This window comes from Anolis sagrei, chromosome 2, assembly GCF_037176765.1.
Source record: "Anolis sagrei isolate rAnoSag1 chromosome 2, rAnoSag1.mat, whole genome shotgun sequence".
NCBI lineage: Eukaryota > Metazoa > Chordata > Lepidosauria > Squamata > Dactyloidae > Anolis > Anolis sagrei.
The window spans coordinates 84,815,050-84,833,144 of NC_090022.1; the positions used below are offsets into that span (position 1 = coordinate 84,815,050).

At 39.7% G+C, this 18,095-nt stretch overlaps 1 protein-coding gene across 3 annotated transcripts in view; it reads left to right on the forward strand.

Annotated features, from left to right (window-relative positions):
- The window catches only part of ANXA6 (annexin A6), a 56,298-nt gene that overhangs the window by 32,283 nt on the left and 5,920 nt on the right, over nucleotides 1–18,095 (forward strand). For 2 of the 3 annotated variants that reach the window (XM_060765466.2, XM_060765467.2), the window contains exons 13-21: nucleotides 472–530; nucleotides 1,614–1,692; nucleotides 3,632–3,713; nucleotides 6,817–6,911; nucleotides 8,391–8,504; nucleotides 9,989–10,079; nucleotides 10,745–10,824; nucleotides 13,035–13,088; nucleotides 16,216–16,233. In XM_060765466.2, coding sequence (XP_060621449.2) covers nucleotides 472–530; nucleotides 1,614–1,692; nucleotides 3,632–3,713; nucleotides 6,817–6,911; nucleotides 8,391–8,504; nucleotides 9,989–10,079; nucleotides 10,745–10,824; nucleotides 13,035–13,088; nucleotides 16,216–16,233 — 672 coding nt within the window. The remainder of the gene's footprint in view (nucleotides 1–471; nucleotides 531–1,613; nucleotides 1,693–3,631; nucleotides 3,714–6,816; nucleotides 6,912–8,390; nucleotides 8,505–9,988; nucleotides 10,080–10,744; nucleotides 10,825–13,034; nucleotides 13,089–16,215; nucleotides 16,234–18,095) is intronic. The other variant, XM_060765468.2, reaches the window with a different exon arrangement.

Here is an 18,095-nt window from a genome sequence, read left to right on the forward strand (position 1 = left end):
TTACTATGAATTAAACTTTCTATTTTGGAAAGGCCAAATGATCTTTTGTTAGAGAGCAACACAGCTTTTCCACTAGTAAATTTGACTTGCTTTTAGATTTGGAAAACACTTCACATTTCTGAGATTATAGATTCCAGCATCCATCAATGCGAGACTGAATTGGCAGGCATTAGGAATGATGCAAGCTATGGGTCAAGATACCTTGAGAAATCCATGATAGGGAATGCTGGTCTGTACTTTATAGGAAGGGCATTATTCTTTTTTATGAGCAGCATATGCATTCTGATGGCAGTAGTGGCCTCTGGACACTGATGTTTCCTTTCTTTGGGGATGGGAAATATGTCAGAACACTTAGACCACCGTATCTATGAAGATTTCATCTGAAAGTTTTCCCTGGTGGCCGATCTGTAACAGATGATTACTGCATTTGAATGTTCTCCCCTTTTTGTCAGTTTCTTTCTTTCTTTGCAGAGTGACACATCTGGTGATTACAAAAAAGCCCTGCTAAAGCTGTGTGGAGGAGATGATGAGTAAGCTTTAGTTCTAGTTTAAAACTGCATGGTGTCTTTTTTTGTTTCTTCCCACAAAGTTTACAGTAGCTATTGTGGGTGGCGTGAAGTCCCCTGGTTCTTAAAACATTACAATCCTTCAAAATTCAAAATTTCTTACCATAATTTGCCTGCAGTGTCCTGGGAGCTTAATCATCACTCGAGAGTGCAGTTGATCGAATGCAAAGAAGCTCGTCATCTGTTTTTGAAAATATACTGAATGTACTAGTTGTGTTCCAGAGAACCCTATACATTTTTTTCCACTCTTTGTTTCTGGAAGATTACGTGGGGGGAAAGAAATGCTTTTTAGGCATCTTCGGAACATTTCTCTCTGACAATTCCCAAAGGGAGTATGATTAAATTGGGAAATGAGATCATTTTTACTATCCCATTGTCATTCAAGAGAGCTCCAAGGGATTCCACTTTTTGTGTAGGTAATTTTGGGTGAACTTGTATCTGGGACATCCAACTTCCATCTTCTTCAGGCCATTCTCTACTCCTGTAGTGACAGTGATTTGAAGAGTGAAGGGAGGAACATACATTTTAGCTGAGTTTGGAATTTACTGGCTTGTAGACTCTAGGAATTATCGCTCAAAACAAGTAATTTGTCCAAGCTCTAATCTTATCATGCAAACTAATTCAGTAACTCTTCTCATGGACACATAGAATGTGATACTACTGAGCATTCAAAACTAGAAAAAAATTGAGGAGCACAACATTTGGAAAATCATCTGATCAGCAGAAAGACAATGCTTATACTTTTGTGCGATAAGAGGCTGTGTGCCTGAAACGGAACAGGCTCGCCTTTTAGCTCTCTGCATTTTCATGCCACGTTAAAGCAAATGGTTCATAACGCAAGGCCTGAAAATTCCTGAAATGTGAAAAAACATGCAAAAATATACACATATATGTAATATCTGAAGCAGGCTTGTGATGTTAGATTTATTGGGAATGGAGAGTGGCAAGAATGGCTCTGGCTGCCTTAGAATAGTCCTGAATCGTCATGGGATGCTACACAGAGTTCCTTACCCTTGTGTCCTCCTCTCCCCTCCCCTTCCCTTTCAGTGCCGCAGGTGAGTTCTTCCCCGAAGCTGCGCAGGTGGCCTATCAGATGTGGGAACTTAGTGCAGTGGCCAAAGTAGAGGTCAGAACCCAATTCTCCCTTCCCGGTCTTTGCCTTGTTGGCTTGAACCCACAGCTGCTTCACCCTGCGTGCTGCTGACTCTTTCCTGCCAGGCCTCCTGCCTTTCTTTTCTGTTCAAATGAGTTGCCACTGCTCTGACCAAACACTTTTGGAACATGCTTTTTTAAACACTTGGCTTCATAGTAATTTACAGGGTTTTCCTTTCTTTCTCTGGTCTTGCTTTTGCTTATGAACTAACCTGATTACTGATTACTTTCCCATTCATATTAGCCTGTAGTGATCTTTAGCAGTGAGATGAAAAAACAGACCATTAAGGGTGCCTTGATTTCAATGCCTATATGCAAGCTCAGGATTCGTTTCAGCCTGCAGAAGTGGCATCACACGGAAACACATGAGATTTTGCAGAAATGTGTCTATTGATCCAAGTGTCATTTAATGGAAGTGCATAAGAGAAAGTTTTCTGGTAGTAACTTATTTCATGTTTTTCATTTCTTAAAGTAAAAGTATATAACATACATTCTAGTGCTTACACCAGAGAGACTAAGATAAGTTAAAATAATACAATAAATAAAATCACAGAATTATTTTATTTAGTAAAAATTGATAATTTAGAAAAAAGATATAAGTAAAGCCCTTTCTTGTGAAATATACAGTTATCCCTCCACATTTTCAGGCTTCAGCATTTGCAGTTTGATTATTCATGGATTATTATATTATCTTTTTTGCTGCCTTTGCTAGTGCCCCTGTACACAACTATATGTCCTTTATAGGCATTTCTACTTATGGTGGAACATCCACCATAGGATTGAGCTGGAGGATTCAGAAATGCTTAGGTTAAACAAAATTGAGTGCTCTTATTTATGCATTTCCCCCTCCCCCCTTTCACATGGAAACTTTTCATCTAATCCCTGCAAAAGTTGAGGGCTGATTGTATTCAGAATACTGAACATCCATTAAATACTTTCAAAGGATAAATTCAGACATGAATTCACTTCATGTGATAACTGCAGCTTTCACTTGGTGACTTGTACAAGCAAGTCTGCTCTGATCTCAGGTTGCCCTACAATATGGCACAAACTGAGAAGTGATAAGATATTGAGGTAGAGGTCGTCAACTAGAACAGCCTATATGAATTCGTTCTAGTTTTTGTGCATATCAGCCTACAGGAGAGCATGTTGTTAAGCCATAGATAATTTAAGCACAGGACAGAATTAATGTTCTGAATATAGCCGGAAAGATCTTTGAAGATTTGACCTGTCACAGAAACATAAGGACAGCTTCCTCCGGTCTGATTGTGGGAGATGCATGGGGTTTTACTTTATCTGAGTGCTCTCTCTTTTTGTTTTATTCAGACTTTCCTCCCTTTCAAATGCATTAGTGAACTAACATGTGACTTTTTTTGGTATAACTTGAACACTTTTTCTTTGCCTGGTCCATCCCCAACAAAATAAAGAATATTGTCAGTATAGTGGAGCCAGGACCCATTGGTTCATTGTGCTGGTACACTTTGGTTTACAGGGACAGGGACACAATCTCTTGGAGTTAGGTTATAATATTCACAGTGACTGAAGGAAATATGGGATTTTCCCAGAAACACAGTTTTAGTTTGAGCTTCCTTGTGATGTTGAGATGGCTTGGCCTTGAATGAGCAATTAAGGTCCACTGACTTTACAAAAGACCTGATCTTTGGAGAGAGAGAAGAGCTGCTAGAACTGGTTTGTTGATGCCAATTAAAGTAGCTACTTGCATTTTGGGATACTTCTTGAGGGCTGCCATGTTGAGTACCTGTACTCCAAAATGTACCACTGCACCATTGGTAACTTCCCAGCTTGCTCTATCCTTAACAGCTGCTTTCCCCCTAATACGCCCTTCTCTTACACACATCCTTCTTTCTATGTTTCATGTCTAATTTTAAACTAACTGTCTCATATTTGTTTAGACGAAAGGAACTATCCATCCAGCTGCTGATTTCAACGCTGATGGTGATGCAAAAGTGCTGAGGAAAGCAATGAAGGGATTCGGTATGTTAGGTCTTTGGCAAAGTTTATAACCATTCATGTCTGTTTCTGGTGAGGAAGTTTTCCTATATTTTAGAGTCTGCATTTCTTAACTGAGGCAATGTCTTCCTTAACTGAAAATTTTAAAGTATGTAATACCTCCTCACCTTCTGTGACCTTGGTTCTCCTTCCTATGGTTTTCTAAGCACAGACTAGGAATGGCCTAGAGCTTTTGCTGGAAACATTTTTGTATTTTGTAGATGCTGTGTGTCCTCAAGCCATTTCTAACTTAAAACAACCTGCGTGTTTTGGGCACTGCAGGGACTGGGACTCCCTTTTTATCCCTGCAGTTTATTTATTTATTTATTTATTTATTATTTATTAACTTTATTTGTACCCCGCTACCATCTCCCCAAGGGACTCGGTGCGGCTTACATGAGGCCGAGCCCAAACACAACAACAGAAGCAATAAAACATCAATACAAGCAATTAAAAATACAAGCAGTTTCAAATGTCATCGTCCCTTCCCCCACCCCTGCAACTTATTGAAGACTCTCTGATGCTCCCCTCATCACCATCCTCTGCTTTGTGTGAGTTGCCAGGATCACATAAATATCTCTCCATAAAATATAAAGCTTTCCCCTTGACATTAAGTCTAGCCATGTCCTATTCTGGGGGATGGTGTTAATCTTCATTTCTAAGACAAGTGCCCGCATTGTCCATAGATGCTTCCAAGGTCATGTGGCCAGCATGACTGCATGGAGTGCCGTTATTTTCCCACCAGGGCGGTACCTATTGATCTATTCACATTTGCATGCTTTCAAACTGCTAGGTTGGCAGAACCTGGGGCTAACAGCAGGAGCTCACCCCACTCCCCAGATTTGAACCACTGGCCTTTTGGTCAGCAAGTTCAACAGCTCAGTGGTTTAACCCACTGCACCACTGGGGGCTCCTGTCTCTCCATATCCATATATAAAATGATGATATTAACACTAAAATATGCTGGGATCTTCCAGATGTCACAATGCTGTTATCGTCATTTCACGTCTGTAGGGGCATGACCAAATGCTTATGTGATCCTGCTTGTGTCTCATAAAGTAGGGAATGGCCACATGGCAGCAGGGTGGTTCAGTGGCTATTTAGTAAGTCAGCTTCTCCTAGCATAAATGAACATGCTCTGCTTTGCCAATCCCTGCAGAATTGCAACTTTGTAGTACTTTTAAAGACCCCAGGGTGGCACAATTACTGAAAGTGGTTGCTTAAAAGATGCAAATTAGTTCGTCCTTAGACCAGCTTACTGTACACACAAAAGGGAACACTGAGGGTACTTCCAGAAAAGAGTTTTATTATGCAATCACTCTATCTCAAAGATAGATTTTTACAAGGAGGTCAAATTGATATAATTTTCCGCTTCTGCCTTGAAAAAACAAAATGATTTGGAAAAGAAGAAAAGATGGAATTGGTACACACATTATCTTTTAATCTGGAAGCACCAAATTGATTGGCTTTTCTAGGCTCAAAACATTTTAGTTTTGTGACTGTAAATACTTATACTCGTAAGAGAAGGTGGCAAGCCTTGGTATTAGTTAGATTTTTTAAAATGTTAGTTTAGCTTAAAATTAGAGGGAACTGCATTTTGGGGTTGGAGCTACATGGCTATTACTCACAACCTGTTATACCCTACTACACAATTACTATTGGTCAACATAATAGAAGGGAAAAGCCCCCATTAGTACTGGTTGGGTCATGTTGAGCAACAGAGGATATGACAGTGGGAACCACATTAAGGAAAGTACAACCCTCCTTTCAGTGACTGAGGGGCTGCACAGAAGGCTCATCATGCCTACCCCTATTATAACAAAAATGAAAGCATGTCCAGTTATTTCAGTGGGCTTATACTTGTCTAACTCTGCACTGGATTTCAGCCATTAGTACAAATTTCTATTATCTTCTGTTATTTCTACAGAGTAAATTACATTGTGGACTGTCCCACCTATTCCCTCATTTCACAAATTGCCATATGCCACCCCTGCTGCCTGTATAACTCCTTAAAGGTGTTGTATTCCAATTATTGTTTTCCCTGACAAAATTATTCCAGGTTGGAATTTCTTTTGTTCAAACCCTTGCAATCTTGACTTTGGCATGTTACATTTTTGAAAAAATTGTTCTTGTTTAGAAGCTGCTGACGTGTTTTTGTAAATTATACTTATTGCAACTTGTCCAAAATGTTGTTCTTATGAAAGAACAAAATGTTGCTTTAACATACTGCCATCTTCACTTCCACTACATGGGCTCGAAGACCAAAAACAGGGAAACAATATTGATAGTAGACTATGTAAACCCCCAGAATCACCAAGCCAGCATGTTTGTGTGTGGTTTTTTTAAGATGGTGCATCAGTGAGAGAAATATTCATTGAACTTGGTTGTAACAGTTTGCCTGATGGCAATATGGACCTTCTGGGGGCTATGTAAACCTCCTACACAAGGTAGCTAGTTTCAAGCAATGCCTTAGGATTGTGTTGGTGCTGCCATGCAGAAACATCTTCTACAGTGTGTTGATTTTTACTCATCTGCCCAGTTCTAAAAGGAAAACATTTAAGTTTACCAGGGTTATTTGGCCACATAAAAGTTCTGCAATCTGTGATATGACCAATATGAGCACCATCCCTCAGAGCTGGAAGGAAAAACCTTCACCTTCACCTCTGTTTTGTTGTTTATAGGCACTGAATGTTTGCCTTTGTGTTTGTGTATGCTGGAATTCGCCCTGAGTTCCCTCGAGGAGATCGGGCAGAATACAAATAAAGTATGATTATATTATATCAATATTGCGGATTCCAGGACTAGATTAGTGTGAAAAGAATCTTGAGATTCATTGCTTATAGTGAGACAAGAAAAGAAAACCTGGGACATAGATGTGTTTTTACCACTGTTTTTTTTTTCTTAATGATTGGACTTGACATCACATAGAATTTCTCTTAACTTGGCGTGTGCTTATTGAAATAGTTTGCCTTTTACTGATGACATGATGTTGGTATGTGGTTACCCAGAAAGATGTGGGAATCTTGAGACAAGTTTCACCAGTTGTCTAAAACTGGAAAAATCATGGTTTCTATGTGTTGGGTTTCAGGCACTGATGAAGATGCTATCATTGAAGTTGTCACACAGCGGAGTAATACTCAGAGGCAAGAAATCATCCAGGCATACAAGTCTCATTTTGGACGGGTAATGGCTGTTATCTGTTTCTATGCATGGTGCTCCTTTCACCAACTTTCCTCCATAGCCACCATATTTACATCTGTTGGCTTGCTTGTTTTTTTACAAATGTAATTCTCATTTGGTTGCAGTGGTCAAAAAGCACTCCTTTTAAAAAACAAAATCCAAACATTGTGTTTCTCTTGGCTGCCTTCATATAAGGAGGGGGGAGATAAACAAAGCAGTATGATGTTTGTGATCAGATCTATTCAGCATGGTATGGTGGGTTCCTTCATGTGTGAATGTTGTAAAAAGCAAAACAACAAATGTGCAGGAGATCAAGTATCACAACTCTGGGAGGAGGGGACATCTTCATCCTTTTCATATGAACTAACTTTTCCAATTGAAACACCCACACACAACTTCTATTGTACGGAGGCGGGACAATTTATGGCATGTGAGATAATAAAGAAGGAAATGGTTCTTCTCTCTTCTTTCCCAGTATTACTATTTATTTAGATAGATAGATAGATAGATAGATAGATAGATAAACAGACAGACAGACAGATTAAACTAGTCAATCCTCTTCCCCCCAGTCATACTGATTATACCTTTTTAAAGTAAAGAAATAATCTGCACACAGATATAATGCCATCTTGCCAAGTTATGCCCAAGGAATAGCTCATTCAGGCTCCTTCTACATTGCCATATAATCCATATCATCAGCTTTGAACTGGATTATATGAGTTTACACTGCCATATAATCCAGTTCAAAGCAGATAATCTGGATTTTATATGGCACTATAAAAGGGGCCTCAGTGAAGAGTCCCATGTGTTGCAAGGTATTTTTTAAGCTAAGTCCTAAGAGGAAAAAAAAGTGATGAGGAGCATAAACTATGTACTTCTCATATCTGGACCTAGTGTGTTGTGTTTCTGATTACCTCTTTGAGCACTTAAAAAAAATCTTGTTTGTAAAAACATCCTTCCCCTGTGGGTTTTTTTTAAAAAAACCTCATTTTTTTAAAAAAAATCTGGATTTTAACTGTGTATAAGTGCTTTGCAAAATAGTAATTGCTGGCTCTCTGAAAATACGTTACTGTCTCTGCTGATGGAGAACCCATAAGTAGAGATGTTCTGGAGACTAAAAAAGAGTATTTTTCTTCTCTGACTTCTGTGATCCCTTCCTGCTTTGGCTGGGAATAAGCAGGTGGCATAAACTCAAAATACTCACCACCTACTATTTAAGAACATAGGAAACTGCTTTTTATTAAATTGGTCCATTGTAGCTCAGTATTTAGTCAGCTGACATGTAACAGTTCTTTGAGCCTCAAATTTATAATGTTATAAGTTGCTAATTATATACAGTCACTTATGATTGTATTTTTTTGTGTTATGTAATTGTTTTTTGGTTTTATATGCTATACACCACTTTGGATCCTAATCTGGGAGAAAAGTGGGATAGAAATAATAAACAAATTTGTTTTCCTTCATAATTTTTTCCCATGATAGGATCTGATGGCAGATCTGAAGTCTGAATTATCAGGACCCTTGGCAAAAGTTATCCTTGGACTGATGATGACTCCAGCGCAATATGATGCAAAGCAGCTGAAGAAAGCAACGGAGGTATAGCAAATTGTTTGTTTCATAAATTGACACAAGGTAGTTCCCTTTCCCTTCTTCTAGGGTATTTTCAGTGGTGCCCTCAGGGCAGAACCTGGGAGCAGAGATGCAGAAGTCCACATAGCAAAATGAGCACGTATTTCCCCAAACGAGGAAGGGCTGCTTGAACTTCTTTTGACATAAGTGGAATAACACATCATGGAAACCCACTTGGTGACCTTGAGCAAATCAGTCTCAAAGGAAGGCAATGGCAAACTTCCTCTGAATAAATCTTGCCCTAAGATAAGTTTGCTATAAGTCAGAGTTCTCTTGAAAGCACATAACCACCACAACAAGTAGTTATTACTCTTTGAAAGGAAGTCCCTTATAGCCTTCTGAATGTAGAGTTACCTAACAGGTATATTAAAGTCTTGCTGCTCCCCCACCCCCATATGAAGGGGGGGATTACTTAAGTGATCTGTGTAACAGACTGTGATGAAAAGTATCTCCTTCCTCAAGCAAGGGTTTGGGATGGAACTAGATCAGGCATGGGCAAACTGTGGCCCTCCAGGTGTTTAGTGTTTACACCTTATTTTATTTTTTGTTATTTAATATTTAATGTTTATTTTACCTAAGTTATATTTTTTTACTGTTCTAATGTAGCACAAATCCTATGTAAACTTATACTACGTATTTTTGACATTACGTATTTTTGACATTAATATTGAAATCTGAAATATATACAGAAAGTCTCTACTGGCTGTTAGGAATTCTGGGAGTTGAAGTCCAAAACACCTGGAGGGCCAAAATTTGCCTACCTGAACTACATGGTCCATAAGGCTCCCTCCAATCTCTATTTTTACTTCATGCTTTGAGAGCTCATAGGGATAATGTAGCTAGCTAGAGTTCAAGCTGAAATTGTCCCAACATGTACAGCTGGAGCATAGATTCCCATCCCTGCCATAAAAAAGGACTGTCTGTGAGGAAACCAGGCTCACAGTGTGTCATGATTTCTGTTACACCTCCAGGAAGGACTGCTGCAAAACAGTAGCCCTTCAGAGCAACATGCAACAATAGACTGACGCAAGGACTTGCAAGGTCAAGGTCTGGGTTGAGGAAGAAATGCTGAACACATTTGGTACTTTCCCTTACACATTCCCATGGAAAGTGTTTTCTGTAAAAACTGGCTCCAGATACTGAGATCTGTTAAGAGAAAGAATTGTGAGAAAACCACCTATTCTGATATTCCCTCAGAGATCCTAAGTCCATGGAAGGAGAAGGAAGTTGGTAGTTGTCTGTTTCGATCAGCATGGCTAACTCAGAAGCTTTCTGGTTCCAGCCTTTGCCGTGTAGTTATTATTTTACTACTGAAGGGGTGTTCTGGGAGGCAACTATGCTATAGGCATTGATATCTTTCAATGCACCACTACATTGTTTCCAGAAGTGGAGACTTTTGGCATACTCTGAAATTTCTTGACCAACTAGTCAAATATCCTTTGTCCTTTCAGGGTGCTGGAACAGATGAAAGTGTGCTCATTGAAATCTTGGCCACTCGGAACAACCAAGAGATCCAAGCCATTAACGAAGCTTATAAAGAAGGTAAAGTGCTTCTGAATTCACCTTTTAATAGAGGTGGATGCACGAACACCGGGAAATTCAGACAGTTGCTTACAGTTACTCCATAAAACCTCAGATATTAAAACTAGATTTTTTTTTCATTTTCCAAAGGTGATCGTTTTTTAATATGTAACAACAACAATATTCATTTCTTAACAGCCTCTCCTCATGGAATGATGTGGGAACAAGAACAGAGGTTGGGTTTGTCCACAAGTTGCACATGAAATTTAGGCCTTAGCATTTCAAACTATTATGGTGTGTTAAAATAATTATAATAAAACTTTATTTATATACTGCTCTATTTCCCCGAGGGGGACTCAGAGCGGTTTCCAAGTACATCACCGAAACATACAAAGTAAACAGCATAACATAAAATTAACAAAACAACATAAAACAACATGTTGGTATATCAGTTTCCAAAGGAGCAGTCATTCAGCCCAGGAGACCTTGTGTCCTGATGAAATGGTTTGACTTAACATGTTTCTTTTTTGGTGACTGGATTATCTTTGAGCATCATTATTTTGGCACGGTGATTATGGGTGCAATGAACATAGAACAGATACAAAGAAATGTTCACACAGGAGACAAAACTAAGACCGATACTTTGCGTTATTTCCCTTTTTTCTCTCTTGCTCTTTTTTCTCCAGCCTACCATAAAACTTTAGAGGATGCCATTAGTTCTGATACATCAGGACATTTCAAAAGGATCCTTATTTCTCTGGCTCTGGTAAGAACTTTTCTGCTCTTTCAGTGTACTCTTAATTCAAAAATATGTATGTAATAAGATAAGGTAAAATCAATATCCCATCTTATGGTAAAACTCCCCCTTTTAATCAGAACCAAGTGCTGGTCAATGTCACAATTCTGGGGACAGAACAGTCTGCCAGAAGGACAACTCTGTTGGCTTTGTTGGAAGAACAGTCCCAAAAGAGAGAAGAGGAGGGGTTGGATGAGGAAAAGCTAACTGTGCTTTATCAAACCCCCTCCAATGTAAGGTCACAGTCCCCATGCTGGAACAGGCTTAAACCGGGAAGAAGAGAATCCTGAGCGAATTTCCAACATCCTTATATGAGAGAAATTTGGATTCACCATAACCACAAAGGACCTTTGGCCATCCTCACTAGTTAGGATTGTGGTTTGTTGTCTTCAGATTTTTCTCAATAGCCATAGTTAAAAGAGATGATTTTATCTTGATCTTTCTGGTATTCATGGTACTGATGTTAGGCTAATAGCCTGTATCAGGGTAATGGCCACTATCCCTATACACTTCCTGTTTTTCTCAGCCACATAAAAGTGAAGACATCAAGAGTACTGCTGTGTGTAGTACTAGCCCCATTAAGCAAATAGACAACTTGACTGGCTCACTATAGTAATTGCACAGGAATACAAAATAGAATTTTAAAACAAATTTTGCTGTTTTGTCTACATCTCTGTCTTTCTCCTATGTCTGTCTTTCTCTGTGTATTCCTATCTCTGGAGTTTCTGAAGGCTTTATTCTTTCACACATCTTAGGATTTTAAATTGGGGTTTAATTTGTAATGACCTGGCTCATCTCCTTGCATGCCCCACCTCTTAAGCTGTAAAAAAGGAGATTTTTTTCCTTTGTTTCTGTAAACGCCACAACTTCTATTAGACACTGTCTTGTTACCAAGTAATTATTAAAATGTGTATTAACAAGCATTGGCAGCATACCTAAGAGTGCAAATGTGCACTGATGAATGAATGTGACTGCCCAGATGCTCATATGACTCCTTGACGTCCTTAATATTTTAGTGCATGCAGAGCCCAATTCAGCACCCAGTGCTTTGAAGACCACAGTTCTTGGCTTCTCTAGCTTCTGATACAAAATACACAAAATGCCCTACTTTACATTGTTTTTGAACCATTTAAATTGTTTTGAAATTATTGCCACATTTGTTTCAAATTCTTTTTGTATTGATAATATCTGATATTTTTATGTTGGGTTATATATATTTAAACATATTTGGCAACTAATGGTGTTGTTTAGGAATAGTGGATGGTGCTATCAAAGAGACTATTCTCCTATTTTCCTATTCTCCTCATCTTGGTGTTCTGGACTAGAATATGTAGATTTTAGGCTCAATAAGATCTCTAGACAATCAGATGATTACGTTTAGATTTTTACTACACTACACTAAAATATTCTAATGTTTTTAAGCCTGTTTAAATCAGATTGTGCAAGGCTACATTGGATTTGAAGAGTTCCATTCTTTGCTTTTGGTGTAACCCACAGGTTGACAGCTAGACTTACCCTTCTCCTATGGCTTATTTCTGCTAGATGTGAAGGGTGTCAAGAAATTGGTTCAGGTGGACAAAGATGTTGGCTGTGGTGATGGTAGTAGTTATGGTTCTCAAGACAGTCAGTGTAGTCATCTATAGCAGCATGCTGGAACATTGTGGTCAGTTATACTAGAGGCTGACCATATCAGAAATGAAGACCAAGCCAGAGGTATTAGCAGGGATTTGGGGCTGTTAATGCTGAGCCTAGTTGCAGCTTTTTTGAATACTGACACCCATTCACATTGAGACAGCCTTGTAGAATCAGGCAACCTCCTCAGGTGGCAAGGAGAGGGGGCATGGCAGATGTCAAGACATTCCTCTTGAGTTTCCTGGCTGTTCCTCCCTGTTTGAAGAGGGATCTGTGTGTGCCACTTGGAATGAGAGAAGCATAGATCTGGAAGGGACACCGTGTAATCTAGGTTAACTCTCTACCAATATAGGACACAACATGGCCCAGCCTCTACTCCCTGAACTGCCCTCCTGCCCTCAAGGGTAATGGGAAATGCTGTTCTGTTGCCAATGCTGAAATAAGATCCAGCTGTCATTTCAGTTGTATTTCTTTTTTGCCCTTTACCTCAGACCAGTACTGCACTCATCCAAACACTGAATAATGGTGTTTTTAATGTCTAAACACAGGGAGCCCGTGAGGAAGGTGGAGAGGACTTGACAAAAGCTCGTGCAGATGCCCAGGTGAGAAGAGCATACTTTGCTATGAATACAATGAAACTCACATGACCCTTATTGCTTTTGCTTTTCTTCCTTGTCTGGGAGCTAAATATACTGAAACTGATGCTAGCTGGATTTTCCCTTCAGCTGATCCCCAGCAATCTGTATGGAATCACATACTTCTGGTTTCAAAAATGTAGTGAAAGTAAAATAAAAATGTCTCAGAACCCCCACCCAAAGTGTTAGTGACTTTCTTAGTGTTAAACCCTGGCAGAAGTGATGCAACTTTCAGATGTCATTTGACTTCCAGCCCTGCCCCAAGTAGCCAGTAGTAAGGGATGCTGGGAACTATAGTCCAACAATATCTGCACCTTTATTCTAGTGTAGAATAAAGGCCTGAATGTAGTGCTGAGTACTATATCTGATAGCATCCTTAGCACTCTAAACTATACTCTCAGAATGACGTTACATCTGCTGGTTGAAAACAATACTGCATAACACAGTATAACATCCAACAGTAATATGTGAAGGAAAATCCCTTGCTCTTGCCATAGATGGGTCCTTTCACAAGTGTTTTTTCAGAAGTAAAAGATGCAAAACATATTTCAAACTTGTACCCCAGTGGATTGTTTTTAAGTGCCATTAAACTAAATGTACATTTTGCTGCTGTGCAGTAATTTCGCTTAATAAATTATGCATTGTAGATTAAAAATCTTTAGGCATGCAGTCACCTTTCCGGTGATGTTTTGAGCTCCCAGATGTGCCTGGGGTAGTTAATACACCTCCTTCTGTGAATGACACACTCAGGTAGAAGCAACATTTCTCTGCTGTCAATAATCATAGGGATGCTGCAGTCTTCTCTTGTGAGACCTACTATTTACAATTATTCATATGGGCCTGTGTTGTTGATATTTTGGGAGACTTTCAGTGTGGAAATTTCTGGGAATTAGCCTGAAACCTTTTGAATGAAAGAAATGCACTAGCATGCATGTGACTCCGAACAGAGGAGTGCTAGGTAGGGGAAAGCACCATCCCCTTCCCAGGCACCTCACACTTTCCATTCCAGATTTCACCTTCCCAACGTCACTTTTCTTCATAAGTTCATATTCATAAATGTCAAATAGAAGATGCAACTTTATTCAGGGATTCAGGTTGCACATGTGAGAAGGAGAAATAGGAACAAACATGCTGCCTGTGTCCCCATCACTACCCATAAACTGGCACAAATCTCAGCAGTAGGGAATCTTTACTATTTCTGTTTTCATGAATAGAAAAGGCACACCATCAACCAACTTGTGAAGACAGTTAGGATGGAGAAAGAACTAGCATAGTTATCCTCACTCTCCCTCATTGCATGAGCAAACCGAACCCTTGAATTGGGCTATAGGTAGTTCTGCATTGGAGGTAAGCAACTTGTTGCTTACTGATTCACATTAGCTCCAACCAGTATTAGGCCTCAGTGGCCAGGCAGTGGAGGGATTGTTGTTCAACAATATCTGAGTCTTACGAGCAGGGATGAGTAACCCTGCTCTTAAGCCTGATGACTTGAGCTATGAAAGAAGCAAACCAGTGTGCATCAGGAACTTAGCCTTGCACGCAAAACTTGCTAAGGCACCATTTCCTCTTATCTTAAAAGCAGAGAGATGGGAGGATTTAGGGAAGCCTCTGGAGATGAAGTGTGTACATTAGCCCAATGTATAATATAAGGCAGGCTGTAATAATATGATTTATATAGACAAAAGCTCTTCTGTCACCCACTAGCTCAGAACAGTCCCCCCTATATTAAGCTCCCACTTGGACTGGGGAAGAAAATATGGCCAAACATCACAGCCACACTTTAGCCATTCTCTTTTATTGCTTGATGATAGAGCCTGGCTACTATAGCGCATGTGCTTGGAGTGGCTGCTGTGCTTCCTTGCAACTCTTCCATCATTTGGAACATGGGGGTTTGAATGACTTTCATTAATTCAGATTCACCAATTCATTCGGAATTGAAAAGCCTCAAGGCATAACTGACAGGAAACAGTTTTGAAACAAGTGGTTAAATGTGTGATGCTAAGAGATGCAGTTGATGTTCTTTCCATGTGGGGGAGTGCTGATATTTCTGCATGCTTGTTCAGGTTGTATTCTTTAATGCATTTGATATGTAAAGGAATGCTTGATTGCTGTTACATTTACTTGGGCAGGAGAAAGAGAGAGATAAAGAGGCTGGTGGCTTAAATACTTGGTTTGTAGGTAGATTATGGTAAAGCCCAACACTCTCCTGTTTCTGGGTTCAGAACTCATGGCTACTGTCTTAGCCATTGAGTTGCCAGAATGACAGCACTTGCACATCTGACTACTGAGGTTGACAACAGGAAGTTCTTCCCCACATTACTTTTCTGCATTCAACATAATTTGTCTTCCTTATCATGCAGACAAAATGAAGACTCTGCCATCTTCCATCTTTGCTTGTCTTTAATTTCTGTTGCGGATCTCTGCTTCACTACACACTTTCCACGTACTTTCCAGTTCATTCTTGGCTTATTTCTTTCTCACACCAGAAGCTCCTCAAAGTAAGATAATTGGAAACCTCAATAGTTGTTCCTATTATCAGAGATTAACAATATATAATAATTCCTAGATTAAGTAGAAGTCCTTTTATTTAGCCACTAAATTGGGCACATACAAACCTCCACCGAGTACAGTTAGCCCTCCACATTTGTGGATTTGCTTATTCATGGATTTAATTAAGATTTTCTCTCTAGGAATTTCTAGGTCGCCCAGTGTGACTCTATGGCCAGGGTCTAGAGGAAGTTGACCATATCATTGTGCTGAAAAACTGTGAGATTCCTAGAGAGGTGTTCTTTCAGATCAAAAAAATGTGGGAGTTGTTATTCATTGTTTTTCTACTTTCATTGGGATTTTGCACCCCTAATCCGAGCAAATGTAGAAGGCTGACTGTGTACAAGGACTTAAGCCTCTGAAATGAAAATGGAAAATTAAGTCACCTTTCAGCTGCTACCATTTAGTGGCCTGTGCTAATGCCATCTTCAGTTTGAGATATGACAGTGATCCCATTTTATTTGTGAAATCCAAGGAAAGACTACTGCAGGACCATCTCTGACACTGTTACCTTCCTCTCTCTCTCCCTCTTTCTCTCTGTTGTCAGGTTGTTGCTGAAACTCTGGTGAGTGCCTGCCCTCTTTTGTCCTTTGACACTTCCTTCAACATTTAAGAATATAGTTGGATTTGACAGCAGGATTTAGAGAGCAGGATGGAGCCAGATGCCATGTGTAGCCTTCTCAGGCCCCTTCCACACAGCTGAATAAAATCCTACAACATCTGCTTTGAACTGGAATATATGGCAGTGTGGACTTAGATAACCCAGTTCAAAGCAGATATTGTGGGTTTTTCTACCTTGATATTCTGGATTATCTGGCTGTGTGGAAGGGCCCTTAGGCTCCAGCTCTTCCTGGGAGATTCAGGTGTTCTTTACTCTGTCTCCTGGTTCCACATTGTTGTTCTTGAGCAGTTTCCACAGATAATCATTGCCCATCCTGTGGAAAATATTGAAAGTATTGGGAGATATTGGAGGAGGCAATAATACGGAACATGTAAAGTGCAGTCTCCTCCAAGAGAATGCAGAAGACAAATCTGACTTTGAATAATTTAATAGTAGGATCAACAAAAATATAGCATTACAGCTCTACTCAGATTACATTCACTGTTACTGTATATTCTGAAATGAACAAAGCTTGAGGTAACCAAGAGCAGGCTTTTATTTGTTTGTTTTTTACTCTGTATGTATGTGCATGCGTATTCATGTGTAAAACATGAAGATAACTAAGGGAAACAATTCTTTTTAACTGGGGGATAGTTGTAAATTCCCATGACCCCGTGCTTTGTTTTTAAAGGCAAATCAGACTTCCAGGATAAAATGTTCCTTACTGTATTGTCGAAGGCTTTCATGGCTGGAATCACTAGGTTCTTGTGGGTTTTTTCGGGCTATATAGAGCCATGTTCTAGAGGCATTTCTCCTGACGTTTCGCCTGCATCTATGGCAAGCATCCTCAGAGGTAGTGAGGTCTGTTGGAATTAGGACAGACCTCACTACCTCTGAGGATGCTTGCCATAGATGCAGGCAAAACGTCAGGAGAAATGCCTCTAGAACATGGCTCTTTAGCCCAAAAAAACCCACAAGAACCTAATGTTCCTTACTGTTAGGGAGAGGAAATTGGCAATATTGGGGGGGGGGGGGAGAGAGATTCTGAGGGCTGAAAAAAGTCAGGATGCCATTCAACTATGAGGTTGAGAGAATGGCAGTCGGTCTGTCCATCCTCCCTCAGTTGTATTCAAAGAATAAGGAACTTTAATGAGCCCAATTGCATTCTCAGTTTGGATTAGTTTTAATGACAACATGGATTAGTTTTAATGACAATATTCCTGGGAATATAAATTGATTGCTTTAAAGAACGTTAATCTCATTCAGCCAAACACGTTCTCAAAGTGGCTTGCATACAATCTGTATACATTTTGCAAGCATAGGAGGACACAGATTGCCTTGTTTTAGGAACAAAGAAGGAAAGGGAGATAATAAGAAGTGAGGGGGAAAGGAATTCACTTTTCAGCAGATCCACTTTTCATTTTGTCTTCTATCGCCTTAGTCTCCTAGAACAGTTGCAAGTTGTGATAGCTTATGGAGGAGGTGGTCTGAGGATGAAGATGCCATCTATCATCATTGGACATTCCTCTGTAGACATGACAAATGTTGCTAAACTGCTTTTACCTCACCCGTGCCAGACTCCCTTTTTTTATTTTGGCAGTGTAAACTGCAGTTGTACAAGCCCTATTTGAAACTGGGACTACAGTAGGGTTTGAAGAGCTCGAAGATACAGGTCCAGAACAAATTCTGTGTCTCTTAGAGAATCTGATTCTGGCCCCTTCTACATTATCTGTTTTGAACTGGAATATATGGCAGTGTAGACTCAAATAATCCAGTTCAAAGCAGAAAATGTGAATTATCTGCTTTGATAATCTGGATTATATGGC